Genomic DNA, 12,885 nt, shown 5'->3' with positions numbered 1-12,885 from the left:
GCTGACGATCTTTTTGGAGGTCTCGTTGGAGATCACGCTGACGATCTTTCTGGAGGTATCGCTGGAGATCACCCCGACGATCTTTCTGGAGATCTCGCTGGTCATCACGCTGACGATCTTTCTGGAGGTCTCATTGGAGATCAAGCTGACGGTCTTTCTGGAGGTCTCGCTGGAGATCAGGCTGAGGATCTTTCTAGAGGTTTCGCTGGTGATTACGCTGACGATATTGCTGGTGATTTTTGTAATGATTACTGTAATATGGTAAGCAAACTAACCCGCATAACGTTTAGCGAGATGAACATCAAAAGTGTCAGTAAATAACCATTTGCAGTTAGTAGTTAAATAAGTATTTATGTCAGTAGTTAAATAAGTATTCAAGTTAGTAATAATTACATAAGTATTTAAGTTAGTAGTTAAGTTAGTATACAAAAATACTAATAATAATAATAATTTATAATAATAATGGATTCACATTCATTAACTTTTACAAAATCAAAAATATATTAACAAAAGTTACATTAATTTAGGATTTTTTGAATGCTTTAAATTATATAAAAATGAGGTCACACATTTATTAAATTGATCCGTCGTTAATTGATATTCTGTATCTGAGTTCTGCAGTGTAAATTCTGAAACAAAATGGGGAATACGATTATTTAATTATTTTTTGTATACCTATTTTAACACTAAATCAATAGCTTTCTGAAAAAAATCAAAATTTACTTTCAACAGCACTAAGAATTCCAAATAAGAGTGGATTTAATTTAATCTCTGTGAGTGTCAGACATTTCAGTTGTTCTCTACCAATTATACTGAGTAACAGCCGTCGAGTCATCTCTTTTGGTTTATTTGTGAACCGTAAGACACCTTTCTTTTTGTGATACTCAATAAGGACGCTACTCCCTTCTATCAATGCAACCATGGCTCGGTTTCCAGTGGATGTTGAAGTTGAAGGAACATCAAAATCACCATTAACAGGAGCAGCTGCAGCAACACTTAAAGTTGTCAATGCGCTTGACTTAGTTGTCAGGTCCATAGCAGAAACCACACCAATATCCGCAGTTGTAGACGCGCTTGGAGTAGTTATCTGGTCAAGAGCAGAAACCCCAGCATCATCCAAAGTGGCAAAAGGAGTTAGAGTACCTGTGAGGTTAACAGCAGCAGCCGCAGCAATATCCAAAGTTTTATTCACGCTTGGAATGATTGTCTGGCCCATAGCAGAAACTCCAGCAATATGGGAAGTAGACGACGCGCTTGAAGTAGTTGTTAGATCAAGAGCTGATACTGCTGCAATATCCAGAATAGGTAAAGAAATTGGAGTAGCTGTAAGGTCAACAGCAGCAACCGCAGCAATATGCGGAGTGGTAGATGCACTTGGAGTAGTTGTCAGATCCAGAGCAGATACTGCTGCAATGTCCAGAGTCGGTAAAGGAGTTAGAGTAGCTGTGAGGTCAACAGTAGCAGCCACAGCAATATGCGGAGTGGTAGACTTGCTTGGAGTAGTTGACAGATCCAGAGCAATAACTGCTGCAATATCCGGAGTGATAAACGTGCTTGGAGGAGTTATTGGATCCATGGAAGGAATCACTGCGGCAATCTCAGTAGTAAAGCAAGATGGAGTAACTGTTAGATTTTCAGCAGCATCCGCATCAACATCCACAGCAGTAAGCGTGTTTAAAGTAGATATTAGATCGATAGAAGTAACAGCTACAACATCCAAAGTAGTAAAAGAAGTTGGAGCAGTTGTTAGGTTGACAGCAGCATCTGAATCAGAATCCAGAGTAGTTGGCGCATTTGGAGTCGTTATTGGGTTCATAGTAGGAATAACTATAACATCCGGAGTAGTAGAAGCAGCTGCAATAGCTGTTCGCTCAACAATGTCAGCCGTACCGACGGAATCAAATTGAAAATGATTGGAACTGTGACCTAAAGAATTGTCCACAGCACCGTTTCCATCTTGAGAACTAGTAGAGAATTGAATGCAGGCATCAGTCATCAAACGATCATTTACGTAACCCGTAATGACCCCACACGTATTGACTATAAGACGTTGCAGCCAAACAATATCTTCTGTAAATCAACAAAACGAAATTCATATGAATAATCTATGATTATCAAATGATGACAATTATCGCTTAAAACTTACCGCTTTCTGCAATTAGAAAAGCCGTCACGTTTTGTCGGCCCCATCTAACGGTCACTCGATTAAATTCCAAACGCTTATTAATCAAAGTCGTTTGAATAACACTTGTTGCATTTTCCTTTGGCCAAAAAATTAAGGCATGCATTATGAGGAATTGCAAAATTACGAAAACTATTTAATATATTTCAAATACTCAGAGCAATTTCAATTACTAGCGTATTTACTTAAAGAAACAAAACACAATAACTCCTGACATACTGCTAAATAACACGAACTTTGCCGTTGATAAATTATTATAAAAATATTTTTTTTCTCAAAAATCTTCTTTTTTTAGTTAGAGATTGATTTTTTACGAAATTTGAAGAAAAAAGTTCAAAAAAATAATTTTAGAAACAAAAAAATTTTCTAAAAAAAAAGTTCTTTTTTTTATTTAAATTTCTTAAAAAATCAATCTCTCTGATTTGAAAAATAAAAATTTTTTTGAAAAAAAATATTTTTTTGAAACAAAAAATTTTTTTCATTGAAAAAATGAATAAGAATCAAAAAATTGCTCATAATGGTGATTTTTGCGAAAACAAAGAATTTAAAGCTTCGGGACTCTGTGGAAACAAAAATCGCAGCACTTTGAATTTTTTAGAGATCTTTGGAGACACTAAGGTTGGAAAATTACTGATGATATCTTCCGTTCATCCATTTACCCAAGGTTATACCAAGTTATGCAAATATCCTTAATTATGCGAATTTTTTATTTTTTTTAGTCAAAGTTTTCAACTCAAATAAATTTTTTTGACAAAAGCCATCCACGATATCTTGTAGGTAATATCGTGAAGTTTTCAAAACCCTTCATTGATTTTCTATGCGATCATTATTCCCAGAGTTATTGATTGTCAAAGTTAAAAAGTACTTTTTTGCTTTGACTGACGATAACTCCGTGGCAAATTATTGTACAGGCTTTTTTATCACATCAAATTGAAGAGCATTAAATTTTCTAAAAAAGCTGTTAAAAGAAACAATGAAAAAAAATTTTTTTAAGCCCGTAGATCTTTTTTTAGACGAAAAAAAATCTTTAAAAATTGGTAGTTTCCTAAGGATTTTTACGGATCCAGTAATGATAAAAAATTTTCATGTTCATATCTGAAAACTAAACACTTGGAGCTACAATTTGTTCTTCTTTGCTGTATGATCATATTCCTCGGAGTTACAGCTCGTTAAAAATACATAATTAAATTTTAAAGTTTTAATTTTTATTATTCAATTGTTCTACTCATACAAAAAATTTATAAGTTAGCTTCATTTTATTGAATGTCAAACTCTCAGATAGCTGTCAATGAAAATCAATATCTGGTATTATTTTGATTTAATATTTGCCAAAATAAACGGAGCCATTAATTCTATTGTGTTTCTATAAATTTATTTCTATTATTGTATTTGCGAATCAGTTTGTATCTGTTAGTTATTATTTCTTTGACGTTATCGCGTTGTTTTTGTATTTTTTTGAGTTCTCGAGTTTTTATATAATTTTGGTGCCTTACCGTGCGGTTTTTTCGCCAATGCCGAGACGAGCGCGAACTATTGTAGAACGTTGGGCAGACATTCGACAAGTTTTGATAATACCTAATGGTATTTATAATCTTGTTCTTGATGATGATGGCAATTATCTTTATTGCAAGTATTGCACCGTTAATTTACATCACATCACTGAAGAAAATGTACAGTGCCATCATTTTTCTCAGACACACCTACGAAACACAGAATTACAAACCGCTGATCCTGACGCTACAGAAGATGCTAAAGCTGAATGTCCGTCAAGAAAACATGCCTTTTATTACGACCTAGCGGAAGCATTAATGGCTGCTGATATTCCTTTTGATAAGTTAAACTGTGTCAAATTTGTGGACTTTATGGAAACTCACATGAAGAGAAAAATGCCCGACCCATCGACATTGAGAAAAACTTACATTGACTTAGTGCATGAAAAAAAATTGCAACAAGTTCGGGACGAAGTAGGTGACCATCCAATTTATATATCTGTTGACGAGACAACAGATTCATTAGGCAGATTGATCACCACAGCCATTGTTGCGCCACTTATTGAAGATACACCAGGCATACCAAGAATCATTCATTGCACTGAAATCTCTCGAGCAAATGCTCAGAAAATTGCTGAATTTACAGAGTCTGCTTTGTCGAAACTTTGGCCTCGTGGGATCAGGAGAGAAAAAGTGCTCTTGTTTGTTTCAGACGCAGCACCATACATGAAGGCTGCAGGGCGGTTGCTTAAAGGAACATATAATTATGTGAAGCTTGTTCATGTCACGTGCTTGGCTCATGGATTACATCGTGTTGCTGAAGAGATCCGTGGGACCTATGGGCTTGTTAATGATGTCATTGCTGAAACGAAAGCTATTTTTACAAAGTCGCCAAGCAGAAAACGCTTATTTCAGCAGTTTGCTCCAGATATCCCTTTACCACCCAAGCCTATTGTTACCAGGTGGGGAGAGTGGCTGAAAGCAGCGTCATACTACAGCGAACACTTCGAAGAAGTCCAAATTGTAATAGAGCAACTTGATCCTGATACAGCTGCTGTCACTAATGCTAAACGATTGTGGGCAACTCCTAACCTTCAACGTGAATTTAATTTTATTCATGAACATTACAGTCTCATTTCCACAGCAATTACACGACTGGAAGGACGAGGAATGTCGCTCCGTGAATCTGCACGTATCTTCACTGATGTCGCTTCAACTATCCATCGAAATCCAGCAATTCCAGCAAATATCAAACTAAAAATTCAAAACGTTTTCTTCAACAACACTGGATATTCGATAGATTTATTAAGTATTTGTCGACGATTACATGGAGAACTCAATCAAAATATCCCACAAGGGTGGACCAATGCCGACGTCCAATGTATGAGATACGCGCCAACGACATCCTGCGAGGTCGAACGATCATTTTCTGGTTTGAAAGCTATCCTGCGTGTAAACCGTCAATCCTTCACAGTTGAAAATTTAGAGAAGTATGTGGTAGTCTACTTCAACCAGGTGGAACTCTTGGATTAACCAACGTAACATCTTTCATAATGTTTTCTCCTGAGAGAACGGTACAAAATCTAGTTTGATAATATTATCGCAGTATCACATGAAAATTTATAACAACATTGGTAGAATAACTTATTTATTTTCAGATAAAATTCACTGCATAATGAAATTCGCACTCCAAATTTTCTTCCAACGTAACTTCCAGCAAAACCACCAGCATGATATCCTGCAAAACCATCAGCAATAGTATCAGCAAGCTGACTAGCGAGACCATCAGCGCGATCGCCAGCAAAATCACCAGTGGGATCGGCAGCAATACCATCAGCACAATCTCCAGCGAGACCTCCAAAAAGAACGTTAGCGTGATCTCCAGCGAGACCTCCAGCCATATCATCACCATGATCGCTAGCAAAATTATCAGCGAGACCAGCAGCAATACCATCAGCAAAACTTCCAGCGAAACTACCTCCAACGAGACCGACAGTGAGACTATCAGCGAGACCTCCAAAAAAAAACGTCAGCGTGATCACCAGCAAGACCTCCAGAAAAATCGTCAGCGTGATCTTCAGCGAGACCTCCAAAAAGATAGTCAGCTCGATCTCCAGCGAGACTCCCAGAAAAACCGTCAGCGTAATCACCGGCGAGACCTCCAGAAAGATCGTCAGCTTGATCTCCAATGAGACCTCCAGAAAGATCGTCAGCGTGATGACCAGCGAGATCTCCAGAAAGATCGTCAGCGTGATCTCCAGCGATTCCTCCAGAAAGATCGTCAGCGTGATCTCCAACGAGACCTCCAAAAAGATCGTCAGCGTGATCTCCAGCGAGACCTCCAGAAAGATCGTCAGCGTGATGACCAGCGAGACCTCCAGAAAGATCGTCAGCGTGATGACCAGCGAGATCTCCAGAACGATCGTCAGCGTGATCTCCAGCGAAACCTCCAGAAAGATCGTCAGCGTGATCTCCAGCGAGATCGTCAGCACGATCTCCAGCGAGACTCCCAGAAAAACCGTCAGCGTAATCACCGGCGAGACCTCCAGAAAGATCGTCAGCTTGATCTCCAATGAGACCTCCAGAAAGATCGTCAGCGTGATGACCAGCGAGATCTCCAAAAAGATCGTCAGCGTGATCTCCAGCGATACCTCCAAAAAAATCGTCAGCTTGATCTCCAACGAGACCTCCAGAAAGATCGTCAGCGTGATGACCAGCGAGATCTCCAGAAAGATCGTCAGCGTGATCTCCAGCGATACCTCCAGAAAGATCGTCAGCGTGATGACCAGCGAGATCTCCAGAACGATCGTCAGCGTGATCTCCAGCGAAACCTCCAGAAAGATCGTCAGCGTGATCTCCAGCGATACCTCCAAAAAAATCGTCAGCTCGATCTCCAGCGAGACTCCCAGAAAAACCGTCAGCGTAATCACCAGCGAGACCTCCAGAACGACCGTCAGCGTGATCTCGAGTGAAACCGTCACTGTGATCGCTAGCAAAATTACCAGCGAGACAGGCAGCGATACCATTAGCACAACTCCCAGAAAAAACGACCTCCAGTGAGACCGACAGCGAGACCTCTAGAAAAACTATCAGCGTGATCTCCAGCGAGACCGTCAGCAAGATTTCTAGCGTGACCTCCAGCGAGACCTTTAAAAAGACCGTCAGTGCGATCTCCAGCAAAATTACCAGTGGGACAGGAAGCAATTCTCTCGCGAAATCGCCAGCTTTTCACTGTTCACATTTAATTCATTTCATTAAACATTTTAGTGTTATAACACAGTGCTTCAAATTCTCTTTTTTATTTATCTGAGCAGCACAGACTTGTATTTGTTTACAAGCACCTTCACATCTGCAAGCTAACCTGTTTTTTTTTTTGACATATTTTTTATATTTTCATGTTGGATTAGCAATCTAAATTTTATTTTTTTATTCAAGCTGCTGTCTTCATTTAATAGCGATAAACAAAAAACAATTGATTTATTACGACCAATCAGAACGCTTGGCTACGCCTATCTTCTGTCTCTCTCTTTTAAAAAAACTAAATTCTCGGCCCTAATAATCATTATCAGAAGTTATATGATTTTGTGCATAAAACATTTCAATATTCTCGTAATCATTGTTCTCAAGATTAATTTGTATTTGTTTATACCGCTTAGCGTAATCAGCATATCCTGGATGATCTTTCTGCATTGGTTTTAATATTATAGTGGATTTACATGGCATAAATGGAGCATCAAATCGGCATTTCTGAGGTTGATTGGCATGTACTTTTTTATAACAGGTAAAGGTATGTTTGTGACTTTGCAAGCGAATATGTCCAGAAGCTTCTGATGAAGAAATTGATATCAATTGATCAATCATCATTACAGTATCTTGATAGTTTGTACCAAGAGGATCTGATGGAGCGTCATTCAGCCACAATAAAATATGTGCATGAGGACTACCACGATGCTGAAATTCAATTCGTTTAAAATAGTCGACAACATAATAATTTCCAAATGGGCTGTTCTTCTTTGATTGGAGAATAGTTATCAATATATTGACTATTTTATTAAAATAGATAGCACAGGTCACAGCATCTTCATTCACTAGTGTAGTCTTAGATATGTAATCCAGTGACGCAGCTTGTTCAGCTGAAATTTCAGTACCGTTATTTTTTAATTTGTACAATAATTGTATTAAATTGGTCCATCCGATTTCATTGGCACTCAAAGTAAGAAACATCGTAGGTTTTCCTAGTTGCCGAATCATCGCAAAAAGATCTCTTTTTCGATCGCTCCAATACCATACTGAATTTGGTATTGAGCGCAGAAAAGCTAAATTACTTTCGATACAATTATTAATGTAGTCAGCTGACTCAACTTGCTGCCGTGTAATATTAGTATTTTTTCCCACATGTTTAAATGCAATCGTAAGCGAGTCACGAACTCTTAACCTCATAATTTTCATTGCTAGATATAATAAATGATGTGGAGTAACTCCACGCCGATCTGATCTTCGTAATTCGCTAGTTGCTATTGCGAACGGTGTTGCATTTACTCCCTCTCTGAATTTTCGGAAATGACCCAAATAAATCGATGGGAAAGAAAGTTCTTCGGCATGTTCATCAAAAATTATACTTTTGGGAATATTATATTCTCCAGGAGCGATCCGTAAATACATATCTTCATTCCAAAGTAGAGTTTTCTGTTGTGCTGTTAGACTCTCTTCGACCGGTATATCTTCACTCATTTCTTCTAGATCGATTTCATTATTACTATTATTGTTGAAGAAGCTTTCATCAATTTTAATATCGTAAAATAAATAAAGTGGAGTTTGAAGCAAATACTGAAGCCATGCACGAATTGTCCTTTTATTAACTAGTCCCATTAAATAGCTTGATCTATGTATTATTTTTCTTTTAATGTGTACGTTAATACAGTAATCATCATCGACATTACGGGGTAAGAGTTTTACCATATTGTTTACCTCGACTGGTACATTAATGATTTGTCCATAAATTCCATATTGCCCATGAACATGTCGTAACCGTCGAATTTGCATAAATGGAACTCGTGGTGAGACAAGTCTTTCCGAAATTAAGTCAAGCGGTGGTAAAACCTCAGGTATTTTTTTCATATTTAAAACCGTTATAAGTAGACATTATAGGAATCACTTTCCTCCCAATTGCTTGGTAACACGTGTTGCACAGTAAAATATCTTCAACTGTATTGTAATTTTCAACTATTACCCTTAATAATTGTTCATCTTCAGCACGTGGTGATTTTAAATCTAACTTAAACCACAATCGATCACAAACGGAGCACTTATGACCAAACATATTGTTTAAAAACTTGTCGTTAAATTCTTTATGAGCAAACTTATTTCGACGAAACCGTGAGTATGGAATTTCTGGCTGTACATCTACTGGAGGGTTATCTGAAAAAAAACAATTCAAAGTATGTAACGAGTTATCTATCGACTGTGTATTGAGAATCAATTCCTTAAAAACTAAAATTTTTACATCGTAAATTCGAAAAATGTATATAAAATTAATTTTAAAAACTCATTTTAAGATAATGATTATTTTCAAATATGGTTATTAAATTATATGTACCATTTAAAAATTATCCACTCTTTAGTTTAAAATTAAATTATTTTTTTTTAATATCATTTTAATTTTGAATTTTTTTACAATTTATTTTACCATTCAAAAATATTCATCCGTCTTAAAATTGTTTTTTTTTTCCTATAAATCTAAATATTAAATCATTTTGTTAATTTAAGAATTATTGAATTATTGAATATAAGTTTAAATTAAATTAAATTTTTTTTAATATTTTAAATCATGAATTGTAAATTAGGTACATGTTTTTAAATTAAATTTTTAAGTTTTTTCATTAAAATTATTATTAAATTGAAAAATTTCTTTAAATTATTTAACATTAAATGATGAAAGTTAGTATTAATTATTAGTACTTACAATCATTATTTACTAAATTATATCCCGTTGGAACACTATTTTGTTGCTGAGAGTGGTCTAAAACAGAAAAAAATAAATAAGGTTAGACACATGATGTATTGAGGTTATATATATATATATATATATATATATATAATCCATGATCAGTTTAAAATAAAAATCAAATTTATTGATTGAAAAACATTGATATATTAGTTTATACTTAAAACAGGATTAAAAAATATTTAAACTTACCATTTATTACATCAGTCACATTGACACTTATATCTGAACATCTATTTTGATTGTTCAATAATTGTTTTTTACGTGCACGAAACTCGCGACTACGTTCTGTTGAACTTTTTGCTGAATTTTTTTTCATTTTAATTTCATTTTTTTTGCGTCGATATTGACGACACATTTCAGCATTAGTTTTCGGCATTTTATAAAATTTATTATTTAGTACAAGATATAAAAATACTCACAAACAGTTAAATAATAACACACCACGCTATCTTACTAAAACGCTGTAATACGCAGCCGCATACAGTGTACAGTAAGCTCACGTAGTTTTCACATGCACTACACACGTTAAATGCTCAAATACAAGCACGTATTAAACAGTGTGCAATATACATACACACTGACATCTGCTCTCTCGCTCTGGCTCACAAATTACAGGCGACTATGCTTAGAAGACGGGAGTGGGGACGCTACGAAGTATGGCACAAAGAGGAGAGACCGATAATATACAAATTGTATGTATATTTCTGTCTCATTCTTTCCCCTGGCTTCATCCTACACATTTTTGTATTTGTGTCTCTTACCTGTCGTTTTTTCGTTGCATCCGGTTTGAAATCACAACGATTCTAAAGAAGTTTCACTTCAAAAATGTATTTTATTTTAAAAAAAGCGTGAGGTGCATGGTGTCAATAGTTATAAATATTTTATTGACAGATATGAGTAGAGTGATTATCATTTTGATAATATCTTAAAAAGCACCCCACGCTTTTTTTAAAATAAAATACATTTTTTTTATTTACACTATTATTAATTTATATTTATTGAAATTTTTAACACTATTCTTAATTTAAATTTATTAAAATTTATTTTCTATTTTTTAGTTTATTTATAAAAGCGTGATTTTTTAGTTTTTTTAAACTATTATTTGTTGATTATCAAAAATATTCAGGCGCGCAAATTACCCACGGAGAGTTACATACTGACATACTGACATACTGACATACAAGTGAAGCTAATAAAAAAAAAATAATTATTTATAAATATTATAAATACGGGGAATCAGAGTTCGATTTCGGAGAGCGAGCCTGAGAAACGGCTACCAGAACCAAGGAAGGCTGCAGGCGCGCAGATTACCCACGGAGAGTTACTGACATACTGACAAACTGACAAACAAACAAACTGACATACAAGTGAAGCTAATATAAAGCGTGTAAAAAACCTACGGAGGAAAACACCTGGTTTCGAAATATAACTTCGGGATGGTCATCAGAGGATTCCGGGTTGATGTACGGGTTTATCTGTGCCATTCCCGATGAAAACCTACGGAAGAAAACACCTGGTTTCGAGATATAACTTCGGGATGGTCATCAGAGGATGACTAGGAAGGTCATCACCTGGGTTCTAGGTTGATAATAATCAAAATTTAAATAATATCATTATGGTAGTCTCTTTATGCGAAGGAGAGTTACATACTGACAAACTGACAAACTGACAAACTGACAAACTGACAAACTGACGTACAAGTGAAGCTAATAAAAAGCGTGTAAAAAACTTCTACTCTCGCTAGATATTAATTCTAAGCGACTTGGTTATTTACACGTAAACGTGCTTTTATTATTATTATTATTATAATAATTATATTTTCTTGCTCGGAAACAAGTGAGTCGATAACTCAGTATTGAATAAATGTATTCTTTATAAATAAAGATATACACATTAATAAACGCCGAAGCGATTACCACATAAGAGTCATTCAGTCATAGACATCGACCCGTGGTTATGATGCGTTCTAAAATAAAATATATTCTTATAAAATAACTTTTTATAAGTAGAAGAGTAAGTCTTGACTTACTAGGCAACAATATTAATGCGTTCGAATGCTATACTATAGTATGGTACACTACCATACCGTAGTACCGTACCGCACTGATGCCACTTGTCCTGTTCAATTAAGACTACTCGTTCATATAAATACGAGCAATAGAGAGGTATACTAACGGAAAAACATCTGAATTACAATGTTCCCAACTAATAGGGGATTCGTTCATAATGACCATTATTTCATTTATTTGATATTTGATAAATAATTCTAAAATTATATTTCTTGTGATTTCCTATTAATGAAAACGTAAAAATGGTATTATTTATTTTTTTGGTATTCATAATAAAATGAGTTCCATTTAATAAGGATAATTCATTTAATTTGTGTAAATTTTTACAATTGTAGTCATTATAATCACAATAATAAATTAACTATTATATTCGTTTGTTAACAATTGAAAAAAAAAAAAAAAAAAAAAAAAAAATATGTGTTTATACCAGAGTACATAAATAAGAAGTGAAACTTCTTTACGATATATTATTTTTTTATTATTTACAACTTCACAGAAATTGGGTCGATAAGGTTTAAAAAAAAATTTTTTTTCCGTATTAAATTAAAACTATTTTAGTATTATAGACATATATACAAATAATATGAGTAATTTATTTTATATAATTATTAACTTACTCAATTACACAAGTTATGAGTAAATAATTGGAATTATCTATTTACGTGACAATTTTTTTTTACATTGCTATAAAATTTTTCTCATACGTCGATAAAGAAGTTTCACAAAAAAAAAAACAAATTCAATTAAATAGATTACTTTATATCATTTTTAAATGTTTTAATAAATTTTTGCAATATTTTATTATTTATAGTAAATATCAATATTTAATTCCATAAAACATAACAAAATTTGATACATGTTAATTGTATTGCTTCTTTTATTTTATAATTATAAATAAATAATTCTACGAGGTCATGTCTTCTCTACAAATTGTTTAGCAAATATTATTTATTTATATCTGGGGTAATTATTAATCAATTATTTTAATTAGATGTATTTAGAAATTCAGATTTTAATACTCGAAATTATTATTATAATAATAATAATTGTTTCTTTATCATTTTTAATAAAAATGTAGCATTTAATAATAATCTAAATTAATTAATATAATTTGTCAATAATATCACTTATTTACCA

General features: G+C 34.3%; 2 protein-coding genes and 1 pseudogene across 2 annotated transcripts; all 3 read right to left on the bottom strand.

Moving 5' to 3' along the window:
- Positions 1–468: 468 nt before the first annotated feature.
- LOC123274733 (putative GPI-anchored protein pfl2) lies at positions 469–2,289 on the bottom strand. The gene is made up of 3 exons (XM_044742468.1): positions 2,147–2,289; positions 724–2,070; positions 469–629 (listed from the first exon to the last, which is right to left on the bottom strand). The coding sequence occupies exons 1-3, from the start codon at positions 2,286–2,288 to the stop codon at positions 514–516; spliced, it is 1,605 nt and encodes a 534-aa protein (XP_044598403.1). The 5' UTR covers position 2,289; the 3' UTR covers positions 469–513.
- A 2,931-nt stretch (positions 2,290–5,220) lies between these two features.
- On the bottom strand, positions 5,221–7,052 carry LOC123274737 (circumsporozoite protein-like). The gene is made up of 5 exons (XM_044742470.1): positions 7,034–7,052; positions 6,724–6,903; positions 6,216–6,395; positions 5,342–5,686; positions 5,221–5,255 (listed from the first exon to the last, which is right to left on the bottom strand). The coding sequence occupies exons 1-5, from the start codon at positions 7,050–7,052 to the stop codon at positions 5,221–5,223; spliced, it is 759 nt and encodes a 252-aa protein (XP_044598405.1).
- On the bottom strand, positions 6,956–10,355 carry LOC123274734 (annotated as a pseudogene).
- Positions 10,356–12,885: the final 2,530 nt, after the last annotated feature.

Source organism: Cotesia glomerata, unplaced genomic scaffold (genome assembly GCF_020080835.1).
Source record: "Cotesia glomerata isolate CgM1 unplaced genomic scaffold, MPM_Cglom_v2.3 scaffold_67, whole genome shotgun sequence".
NCBI lineage: Eukaryota > Metazoa > Arthropoda > Insecta > Hymenoptera > Braconidae > Cotesia > Cotesia glomerata.
The sequence above is the reverse complement of the archived record's forward strand: the minus strand, read 5'-3'. Positions and strand labels throughout refer to the sequence as shown.